Source organism: Triturus cristatus, chromosome 10 (assembly GCF_964204655.1).
Source record: "Triturus cristatus chromosome 10, aTriCri1.1, whole genome shotgun sequence".
In the NCBI taxonomy this organism is placed as follows: Eukaryota; Metazoa; Chordata; class Amphibia; order Caudata; family Salamandridae; genus Triturus; species Triturus cristatus.
The window spans coordinates 228421515-228434064 of NC_140593.1; the positions used below are offsets into that span (position 1 = coordinate 228421515).

The following is a 12550-nucleotide window of genomic DNA, read 5'->3' on the forward strand; positions in this document are numbered from 1 at the left end:
TTCTATTCACTGGATTAATCTAATGTGCTTTTCACTAGAAGCTACAGTCCTGTTTTGAAAAGAGAAATTTTTGTTGACTATCCTAGAGTTTTCAAAGGACTCTGAAATAATGTGGATTTTGTCACCAAATTTTGAAATTACTATTCAGCATTTAGATTCTACATCACAACGTTTCAGTCCCAAAAATGTTATCCTGTTCCTGATAAATTCTGCTTAAAGCTTAATTTTAGCAATTTTGAGTGGTAAGCACTTTAATGGACATACTTATTCTGAAAATTGTGGTTTTCATATAGTTGTCCTCTATTGTGATTCATAAAACAATGATAGCGGGCTGAGTTTGATATGAGATCACGAGGTTGTCCTAGATTGTCTTTTAACATATTGATCGATCTGCTCAATCATGTGCATCTTTGAGACTTAATACATACTCAGTTCTTCCAGTGCAACATTCCTTGCTATAGTTTTCTCCCAGTGACCCAAAGTCCGGCCGATAAGGATTGAGTGAAGCAGGGGCTTGTGGCAGTGATATAGACTAAGTCCTGGTCATAAAGCACATAATTGTTATGCGACAATATGAATTTCTTCTTATTTGCCAAGACCACTGTATGCACCCTGGATGAGGAGCTAGAGCACCTAAAAAGTACTTGATGGCTCTAGGAATATCCTCCAGATTGATGCTAATATTAGTATCCATTGTAATTAAGAAAGAAGACAAGGTTTCTACACATGGATAAAGGAATGATTTGATGTAAGTTGACATATCGTCAAGTGAGTTTAACCTTAGCTACACGTATGCACCTTCATGAGAAATATACTAGTGCTATCATTCAAAGTGCATCTATAAGCCCCCTCTTCTTGGCTGATGAGATCATGACCATCCGAACCCTTTGGATAATCATGCGTACGAGACTGGTAGTCAGATGCACGTACGTTCACTGTATAACTGGCAGTAATAGGTCATATAAGACAACCATTGTTCACATTCATGCACATATGCAATAGCATCCTATATCACAATATTTCCCCCTTTGGCGGTTTGGTGGTGATGGGCTCAAATGCTGCCAACCTTTTTAATGGAAATCTCTGTATCCTCTTTAGATATCACAAGGGTAATGATGTTTTTGTGTCTGTGATAAATCGCTCTAAGCTGCATTTCAATGGAATATTACTTAGTTGTAATGGTTAGCTATTTTGCTCAATTTACTTTGATGCAGTCAGTGCAGAAACAATAATCTATATCTGCGTCTAAAAAACCCATAGCTAATCTTGTGATGTAGCTGCCACAATCCACACAGATGGCTCCAAAATAAAATGGAACAAAATAGAAAACCACTTACAAATAAGTAACACGGTGCTAAGCCAAATTCATCAGTGGAAATTAAGGCAGACAAAAGAGCATTTCTCCAGGAAATGTTTTTATTCTGGCTAGTGGAAGCATCCAGCGTGTGTGTTCTTTATTGGTATGCAAAATGTTAGTATTCAAAGTTTTGAGTGCTGCATCTAGGGCCAGATGTACTAAGGCTTTTCGAAAGTCACAAAGGGTGCGATTCACAAAATTGTATGGTTTACAACCCAAAAAATTGCCTTTTGGTATGTACCAAACACAAGTTAAGATTTATTTACAAGTTACAGAATCATGATTTGGGCTTGCCACTACATACCAAATGGGTATTTGGAAGGGGTGTGTTTAGGATGCCACTTCCAAAACGTGATTCGGAATAGGATGTATTAATTTTTTGCAGCAGAAATCTAGTCTGACAACATTAATAGTTTACTGACTACAAAATAGTAGTGGAAATTCATTCGCAAACAGTAAGTGGTCCCTAAGGGATCCCTTCCCATTTGCAAATGTTGACAAAAACATTTTTTTAGTAGTAGGCAGTGGTACTGTAGACCACTGCAGTGTCTTAAAAAAATGCTGTAAAACTTTTCATTTTTAAAAAAATGCATCCTGGGCTTCATTTACAAAACAAATTGTTTTATTCAAAAGCAATCTGAGACATAACCCCAGCAGGCCATCACTGTGATGGTATTGAATCGCAGTGGTCGCTAATTGTGATCTACCTCATTAATATTCATTAGGTAGGTTAAATTACGACCTACTGCAATTTGTTATTTTGCGAACTGACCTATGAGTAGACAAGTTGGTTCACAAAATACCACACTGGTGACAAATTGAAGCCAGTATTTTGCAACCAGAGTTTAGTACATCTGGCCCCTAAGGTGTTACCTTGTGCGCTTATCAGTATGCAGCTCTACAGGTTTTGTTTGTGTAGGTATTTTGCTAAAAAAACGTGTGCTTACGTTCAGAAATAGCACTATTTGAGCAGAGTAGTTGTCCTTCTCACTTCATTCTCTTGCTTCATAACCGTGCTGAATAGATGTTATTTGCGGTCCCTCTTTATCATAGTCAACTGTGAGAATATTCATAATAAACCAAGATACACTAGGTTTCTATTTAAACCAAATACCATGGTTTCATTTTATTGCAGGCCATGTAAGAAAATAGCAAATGTTTTGTAAACAATCGCAATGTATTTCTATTATTAGCACAGAGGCCCTCTGATAATGCACCCTCATATAAATGACACCCGAACACTGAGCATCACTTTTCAGCAGGTATTCCCTTTCTCGAATTCTGTCATATTCTTACTTTTGTATTAAACAAAATGTTTAGAAAACAATAATTTGAAAACTGAACTATACTTTAAACTCTGTAGTACATTGATTGATGTCTTTGCTAATAAAATATAATGTGTGTGCAGATCTGTGTTTATATGTATTTGTGTCTTTATCTACATCATAAACACCAAGCAGTAGCGTAGCAATTATGCCATAGGCCTTTGTGCAATAAAGAAAGATGGCCCTTTTGACTGCTGTTGGGGTAGTAAAATACAGCAATTATCAGGGTTCAATTGGCTCCTCAGGGCTCTGGGCTCTAGTGCCACTGCACCTGCTGAACCAATGGAAGCTATGCCTAATAGGGTCACCATGGGTGTGATTCATAAAGATCTTAACGGGCCATAAACCTCAGTTTCTAACTGAAAATGGATCCATTTACACCTGCAAGGTTTGTATTAAAGAATAGCTGGCAGGTGTAAATGGTTTTAACCCTGCATGATTGACATCATATTGTATGTAATTACACAGTAATAAACTCCTTGCAGATGTTGGGGAGTTGGTGAATCAAAACAGTATTTGCCTTACCAGTTTCTGAATGCCCATAAACAAATGTTTATGGTTCTCCACATCTCTCTACGATGAAACTGATGTAAATTCTCTTCCGGGTGGCAAGAGGAACGGAATACCTCAAAGATTCTGGGAGAAAGGGTTTCTACCTGGCAGTGCCCCCCCCCCCCCATAAAGAATGTTTAGTGGGGGCCCCTGAGTCTCCAATATCACTCGGCTATTCACTGGGTGTGGGTGAATGTAGGCCCCCTGGAGCCTTGGGGGGTGGTGGGGGCTAAAGGGTTGGGGGTCTTCCTGCCCTGCTGGGTCTGCAAGGGCCGAGCTTTGTACCTGCTACCACAGAAAAGTGGTTTGCCCATTGAGAAAAGGCCCAAAAATGTGCGTTTCTTGAATGTGCATTTACACTGTAGTTTTACGTCCAAATTGGCCGGTTTAGGTTTCCAGACATGCAGCTGGAAATGTTTGTGAATTACCAGAAGGCACACTTAAAAACAAGTGAACAGGGGAATATATATATATAATGAGACAAGGAAGACTCTCCCTCCACACGACCTGTATTCCTTCTATATTAACTTTATAGTTTCTCGTATCTATGGTCCAACAATAACCCATATTCTCATTTTTATTTTGTTTAAAAAATCATTAGTTATTAGAAAATGTACAAATTTATTTTACAAACATTTCGATTTCATAATCTTATATTAACCACCGCCTGAACTTCCACCAACCGTCGAGATGACTACACTCCGCCTCCCTTTCATAAGCCAACTCTCCCCGTATCTACCGAAGCAGAAGTGGATGACGCTGCTCCTCCCACATCACAGCAAAGACCTGGAAAAGCCTCGACATGCAACTCTGGACCATCACCTCACTTCCAGAATTCTGAATGGCCCTTAAGACCTAGCTGTTCAAATAACCCCCCCCCCCCCCGGGAACTACAAGCTCCTGGATACCCTATCGGGTGAATAGCCGCACTGTATAAATTCTGATTGATTGATCATCAATAATACAAAATTATCTAACTTAACATGACTCAAGATTATTATATAATACATCATATTTTGAATGTAGTTGAGCACAGATAATTAATCACATTCAATATAACTTGAACAGTGACCCCCTGCTCCCCTTCACTCATCCAACCATACATACCTACAGACTCATTTGCACATTAAAAAATAAATGACCCCTAACTTTCAGACTAATCCCAAAAAAATCGTAGTGCATGTTTCCTACAACATCTCATTTTGCACTTTTGTTTAACTTTTGGTAGGTGTAAAACCTAGTTGACACACATTTTAGTGGTTCTTTTATTTTTAGTCTCACCTTCCTGATGACCAAACTCAGAAACTGGTGTAAGGATCAAAAGCTGTGGGCATAGAGGCAACCGTTTCATCTGAAACTATAAAGGGAGCTTGATTGATCAAAACCAGTGCTTAATTTGAGCCGGTGGTTTCCGGTGATCAGCACCGTCACTTAATTGTCAACAGTATGCCACAAGTTGCCACTGTCTGGCTAATTTAAAGATGACCAAAACTAAAGTTCATTATTAATTAAATATACATTAAAAAACTACTATCACCTGTAGCCCAAGTCATTGTTATATCTTTGGGGACCTGAAATACTCTGAATTGTCACACTTGTAGGAGTTGATAGTAGTTGTGTTGTTTCTGTCATTGGCAGCATGGCAGGGGCAATGTGTGGTGCAAGCTGCAGTGGCCTCCTGATGAGAGCCCTGACACTTATTTTTCTACAAATGAAGCACTGATCAAAACTAAGGGAAAACCTCAGGCATCGGGGAAGCTTTGAGAATTCACAGAAGTCACACTTATGAGTGAACAGGAGTATATGTGTAGGTATAAATATAGACCTTTTTTTGTGAATTGAACCCTATGTAATTTATTTCAAGGGTAATTTCACCTGTTGAACTCCTTCTCCATTGTAATTTTACTAAAACCTTGGAACGGCTTTTAACAGCTGTATAACACCACTTATTTAGTATCAGGTGCCATCCTTTAGATGAAGAAAAATGAGTTTCTATTAAACCAGAACTCGCATTAAGAAGTAAACAGTTTCCAAAAATTCTGGCAAAAATAAGAACATGAATGTATAATCTTCAATCCAGATGTAGAATTCCTGCATGAATATTGTCCTTTCACAACGTATTCCATGTTTTCCAAACGCACACTCAGAACATACAATTCAAGGATGAGTTCACAAAGTTTCACTATTCTTTCATTCTCAAATAATACTAAGCCACAAGTACTTCTATTCCTAAGGGATATCAGGCTGTTTTAATGGTGGGAACAGGAATTTGAATACGTATGTCGGGGTAAACTATCACAACAGTACATTCTAAGAGCGTCATACGGTACCAGTCAATTGTGTGACCTTATAGCTTATAGAGGAATGAGGCTTCAAGCCGAGTGCCCTTATAAAGTCCAGGATCTCCAAAGTAACATGTAATATCCTTTAAATGAATCATTCTTGGTACTGTGTTTTGTACACAATATGGATTTGTGGCCTCAACAACTTTACCAAAAGACTTGCAATAAAAGCTACAAATAATCTATAAACAGTGGCAATACATTTTTTTAGATCCTGCCTTTTGCTAAGGGCCACAGTGCTGTTTTTCTTTTTGTTATGTTATGCCTTGGTGACTTCAGAGGACAGCCTGTATGGAAATAAATAGTTTTGGATAAAGGAAGAACCTCCTCATTCAAAGACGAGGTTTCCACACATTGAAGTTGTTGTTTACTACTTCTAATTTTTTCTTTTGGGTGTAAGTCCTGACACACTGTTTTCCATAAGGAGGGTGGGCTGATATGGAATGCTGCATTATGAGCTAATTATGTATTCTTGGGAAATGCCCTTTCTGACAGTCACCCCAATTTCTGCTAGATTTTATTGCTGGTTTTCGCGATCTGCACACTTGGACACTGCTGTCCGGTGTATGCACTCTGACCCCTAAAAACATGTTGAATTGGTATACACATAATACTCATATTTAACTTATCTATAAGTTTTTAGTTTATGGTACAAAGTAAGTTAAATGTCACTAGTGTACTTCATTAACCATTGTGTCACCCACTGCTAGGACAGTGCAACCATGACTGCAGGCCTAACATTATAGGCTAGCTGTTCAATTTTTAAACTGAAAATTCAACCTGTCTAAATAACCCCTTCTGACAAGCCTAAATCCTGCTTTTAAAACTTAAGTCACTCCTAAGTAGGCCTTACTTGCCATAAGGATGGGTGCATGATATTTAAAAGTAGGACATGTAAATGTTTAAGGTTAAACATGTCCTTACATTGAAAAGACCCCAAAAGCTATTGTCAATGAAGCATGGTTAGCTGTTCAATAAGAACACATTGGGATACAGTATTGCATTGAAAAATGCTATTTCCGGCTAGGAACAGCTACAAAATTAATGTTTGGGCTGTTTAAAATATTTAATGAAAGCCCAATTCACTGGTGAAGTCAGATTTGTAATAGTTATTTTGGAAATGGACATTTTAGAAAGTTATTTATTCTTTGTTTATAGCCTTTAGGAGCCCATTTGCATGAGCTTCAACTGTCTTAGGGCAGGTGAATAGCCCCCTTGATGAAATGTGAACTTGCTCCCAGAGCTATTACAAAGGTCTTGGGTGGGAAGAGGTGTCTGTTCCTCTGGAAGGATTACCATCTGGGCAGTGCCCAGGAACTTGATTAACTTCAAAGAGGACTACCCTGCCACAGGTAAATGTTCGCTGACATCTGGGTAAGGACCTCTTTTGTACTCCTCTTCAGGCAGGCACCATTCCCAGTGGGAGAGAAGCTGTCTTGAGAACTGGTTTGAGTGACCACAGGAGAGGGGTTGCTCATTTCCACATCTCTGAGAAGGGCACAGTAGCTCTGCATAGGGATAGACATGTCTGTCATCTTGGTGTTATCTAGAATGGGGCACTGTGGGGTTGTTTGCAGTAGGACACCCATAAACTGCTGCAAAGGTGGGTAGGGTTAGCCTTGGGATCCTTTTTACGATTTGTAAGGGAGAGGGCAGGAGTCACCCTATCCGCAGGCTAGTGCCAGGCATAAATGTGGCACCCCCGGGCACCCTCTTCAGAAGTCTGTGGGAGACAGAAGAACTGTACCTGATGTTGAGACCTGTCAGGAAACCTGATAGACTGGACCTGCTCTCACGTGTACCCATGGCAAAGAAGTGGATATCAAGGGTCAGCTGGCTGACTCCTGTCAAGGTACAGGGATGGAACAAGCTACTAGAAGCCTTTTTCCTCCAAATCCCAGCTACTCAATCTCAACTGGACCTGCCGTAGACCCCACTGCTAGCTTCTGCGGGAATGAATCTTGACACCCCCCCCCCCCCCCGCTTCTGAGTGCTGTTCCTGAGGTCTTGACGCGTAACTGTGTCACAGTGTTCTTCTCCTCACATCCTGAGAAACTTGCAACATAGAAACTTTTTGCCTCCAAAGACCTCCAGAGGATTAGGACAACCATGCGTGTCAATCCGATGAAGGTGTGGTGACGCTGGGCCAAAGATTCACGTTGCTCCTGCTCGGAGATTTTATACAGCAGCAAATCCAATTCAGCAGAATGTCGCGCAGAGAGTCTTCAGCCTTGTGGGGTCCTGTTCAGCTGCAGCTTGCAGTCTTGCCCCAATGGAGAAATCTGAGCTCTAGAAAAGTATAAGTCCAAAGAAGAAATCTTCACCAGACAAAGGCGCCAAAAGTGTCTTATTAGCGAGGTACCTTCCTTGGGCGCAAATTTTTAATTTCTCCTACTCGGATCATTCCTAACAAAAGTCAACAGCTTTGCCGTCACCTTGTCTGACAGCTGTCTGACCCTGTGGTGGCCTTTTCAACTACAGCCTGCTGCCTTATCCCGCTTAGGATTTTTTACTTCAAATTCAGAGACTAAGTGACAAGGTATAACTTCTAACCTGGCAACCCTGATTTCTGTATCTAACCCGTGCTCATTCGTGGTCAGCCTTCCATCACACCTAGGTAGCAGTCAAGAGCAATCAGATGACCATGGTTGGTGCTCAAAGCAGTTTGGTGCTATTTTTATTTTAAAAAAATTTAAAATCATGTCTGCGGTTCCTCTTATGGCATTTTTGTCATTTTTGTGCCATTTTGTTCATTACATTCTTATATAGTATTAACAATTGAAGATGCATTTTGATTTTGTTGTGTTCTTGACTTTAAACAGTTTTTGCCCTTCGAAATGCTTTATACATTTTTTTAAGTTAAGTCTGCTCTGTGCTGTTGGTAGACTCCTATCCACCCCAACTAATAATCCGCTTTCTCATGTATATGAAGAGGGAGGACTCCCAAAAAGCTTAAACAGCTGTCGGATGCTCAACATTTGTCAGGGGCTCAGATACCATCAGGCTGTCTTTATGCTCCTAAAGGGGTAGGAGTGGGTGATTAAGGTACAACATGGAAATTAAAAAACCTCCAAGAGAGAAAAGGCAGGTTATAGACACAAATTAGAAGATATATCTATGCAGGTGCTACAATTTCGCATCGAGAGCCAATTACATGTATTAAAAAAATATAAGGAGTTATTACTTAAGGGGTAAACCATATGCATTTCTACCCACATTGATCAGACATTAAAGGAAAAATCAATTCCAGCATCAACAAATGGAGTGTACTGTGATTCGCTACTCTAAGTTAAAACCAGACCACAGACAATACTCTTAAAACTAAATGTCAATTCCATGGGCATCAAACTGTAACAAAGGTGCCCTACTGACAAAAATAACATTGATAACATTGTGATTATGTATGTGACTGGAGTGCCCAGGAAGGAACCTTGGAAGACCCCTTAAAATTAACTATTAACCTAGCTTATGGACAATGTTAGCCTGACAGGGTACAGCAGCGTGCCCCAAAGAGTTTTGAAAGACTCCACATACCCGAAAATTATTGCATTGCATTGTCATTGGGTGCTGAGAAGGGAATAGTAACCCTCAGAAACACTTTATAACAGTACAGAACCAAGAAATGACAGCTCAGACCTCAAGGTCATTGTTTGTCCCTTTCTGCCCTAGTAAGGAATGTAGAATTTAAGAACAAGTATATCCTACCCCATTACGTACCTACTTCTTGTCACATGATCACAGGATTCATATGGACATATCAAAATACAGCATCTACATACATTCATGATTAACCTTAGGCTAATGTCCTTGGCTTATCAAATAAAACAGGTACATTAGACTGGGAGGTCTTCTTTGATTGCAATGATTATTACATTCCTGCATACCCTTGCAGCGATGTGAAATTTGCACCAAATTAAAACATTCATAGAGTAATTTGAGTGCTCTTTCAATTTTATCGTTTTTATGATTCATCGCTTCCGGAACAAGATGGTATTAGCACTAATATTGCGAAAAATATCTCATTCAATTACAAAAACATTTACTTACGCATATGTTAGGAAGTGTTATTACTAGAACTATATTTCGTATCTTTAAGAATGTGTGTGCTATCTCACAGTACTTGGTACTCTGGGATCCCATCATTGGTGTTGTATCTGAACATGTATGTAACCTGTCAATTTTACATTTAGATTTTAGAAGGGCAATAACTTTGTCCTTTTTTCTTTTGTTTCAGTCCTCTGTGATGTCAGCATGCTTTGCCCGCTTCCATCCAAACCTTGTTGTTGGAGGGACCTACTCTGGCCAGATTGTAATTTGGGATAATCGCAGTCATAGAAGAACGCCTGTGCAACGGACCCCTCTTTCTGCTGCTGCCCACACTGTAAGGAAAACTCTGATTCTCATTTCTAGATATACAATGAGAGAAAGGGGTGTCTGAACAATGCAAACATGTAAATTGACCGGCTTATTAACATAATGTCCTGATTGTTTCACAAATGAACCTCTGATCTTCTGAATACGCAGTTGTCCATTCATTGACTCCACAAGATGGAAACGGCCAGCCCCAGGAGTAAGAAGCCATCCACAAAAAACTCCAGGATCATTCCAAGTTCTCATAAAGCAGCCAGAGCACGCCTTTTGGACCGCCAGGCCTCAATGCTGTTCAACCGATGTAGACCTTAAGAGTCCCAGTGTGCCAGGACTGTTGGATACAAAGGGCAATATTATGGGATCAATCAAGTGCCTAACAGCCCGATATCTCAAGTTTCAGATGATCAGGGATTGTGGTTCCATGAAGCAGCAAAGACGCTTATTCAAGATCAAAACAACAGCTCTGAACTGATAATAAATGCCTCACAACTACCAAAGCCATGAAATACAAACACCACGAGTCGGCCTGTCATGTACCAGTTTTTCCACTGATACATTTTGAGTCTGATTCACAAAGAATGTTAGAACCCTCATAGTAGAAAATACTTGTAATTATTATTTGTAATGTCCAACCTTTCTTTGCTGTTTCCCCAAAAGACCATCAGGCCTAGAAAATTACATTCCCAGCCTTTAAAGCGTAACTACCAATTACACCTTGAAGATTGCGCTTTGTGGACAACCAGCAGGTTTAAAGTTATTGCATGAATTTCAGTTTTCTCATCAGTTAAAACGGCTTCTCATACAAATTTGCACATTTATTATTTCTAAGTGTAAATGTGAACCTGCATTTTACGTGACAAACTACCATCAACCTTTTTGCGTATCTCTACAATGTAAAACATTGTCAGTGTGCACAAAGTATATTCATGGACACTCTTCTATACCTCCTGCACTTTATTGAATCTACTCCGATGACACACTTTTTTTTACATGAATAAATTAATTGACATCCACATATCCTATTTTTCTGAATTATGATATCTCATTTATATGCAGATATCCAACATTTTATGCTCGTAGGTGAAATCTGCGAACAAGACAATATCTGCGAATTGGACGCTCATTTCTACATGAAGCTGGGACTGGTCTGGGATCCTGCTCATGTCGCTCTCTCAGCCTTGCAGTTGCCTATGGGGACTATTTGATGAGCGCCTAGTGGTAGTCTGTTTTAGTAGACAGTCTGTGCTGCACAGCAGAGTGCAATATGTTTACTGTGAGATGTACAACATTACCCTCATACTTGGGTCCTCATACTGGGACAAACTAGAGATCCGTCTGCCAGCTGCTGCATGGCAGTCTGAAGATGGATGGCAGTTTAGCCCTATCAGGTCTACCCTCCAGCTGTAATAATTTGGTGAGCTGGAACCTGAAGGACGGTCTTGGTCCCTAGTAGTTTGCATGAAAGTTCATGAAAGCAGAATTGTGTTTTCAAGCACACTACCAATGAAGACTAGGTCAACGTTCGATTTTGAGCAAGCCATTGGCAGGATGTGACTGCTCACAAGTAGTAGGGTACAATCCCACTGCCCCTGTTGATGAGCTTCCACTGACCTTTACCAAAGTACTGCTGTTTTCTGGTTGGAAATTGAGTATGTGTAATAGACCCAGACACATACCCAAAACCAGCCACCCTATGCATGATGGAGAAACAGACTCCATTGGGCCTAAAGACAATCTAACGTCCCTGTGAAATATTGTAGCTGAACCACATCACCATGGAACAGCAGATGGACTTGGAGGGAACATAGTATCTGCAAGGTTTGGTGCCTTGCTCACAGTTGTTCTCTCTCCATGTGACTATCATTGGAACTATGCTTGTAATCAAGGGTTAGAAATCTGTAGCGCAGAAAGTAAACATTACAAAAAATGCTTAACAAAACACTACACATGCAAATCAAGTTAAGAGACACATTATCATTCTTTTAACAAATGATGGGCTCCTACTTCTTTAGATATGCCCATACATTACATTAATTAGTGTGTAGAGCTGCACACATATGACTTGCTCCTCATCACAATTCCTGGAAATTTAGACATTTTTAAGATAACCATTTGCAAAGGGAGACTTGAAGGTTTCTTCCAGTAAACAATTTCAGAAAAGTTGTACTGGTGCATGCTAAAACCATTGTTTGTCCCTGTTGTTTTCTTCAAAATCAAGATCTAATTTAAATTTACCTCTATAACGGATGGTGTAAGAGATTAGATTCAAAATATTAAAGAAAGCATCAGTGCCAACTTCATTCAAATCATCTTCTTATTAGAAACCTCAGTGTGGTACTCTATTAGATGTTAGTACCATCTGTTGGGTGGTATCTTATTGTTTAGAGACAGTATCACACAAGTGACTTGTTTGAGTGTTTGAGGAGCCACATTATATATCCTTAACAAATAAGGAGACACCTGGTACATAGTTAAGGGACGTCTGTCTAATGTTTTTGGCTAAACATTATACAAGCAATAGAAACAATTGCAAAGCAGGTTATAGAATAGCCATACTCAACAGCAAATGTGTCATAACGTTATATTTTTAACGAAAGGTCAGC

At 39.7% G+C, this 12550-nt stretch overlaps 1 protein-coding gene across 2 annotated transcripts in view; it reads left to right on the forward strand.

Moving 5' to 3' along the window:
- DYNC1I1 (dynein cytoplasmic 1 intermediate chain 1) overlaps window positions 1-12550 on the forward strand; it is a 1604297-nt gene that overhangs the window by 1297386 nt on the left and 294361 nt on the right. For both annotated transcript variants that reach the window (XM_085630867.1, XM_085630869.1), the window contains exon 12: window positions 9811-9957. In XM_085630867.1, the coding sequence (XP_085486993.1) occupies window positions 9811-9957 (147 nt within the window). The remainder of the gene's footprint in view (window positions 1-9810; window positions 9958-12550) is intronic.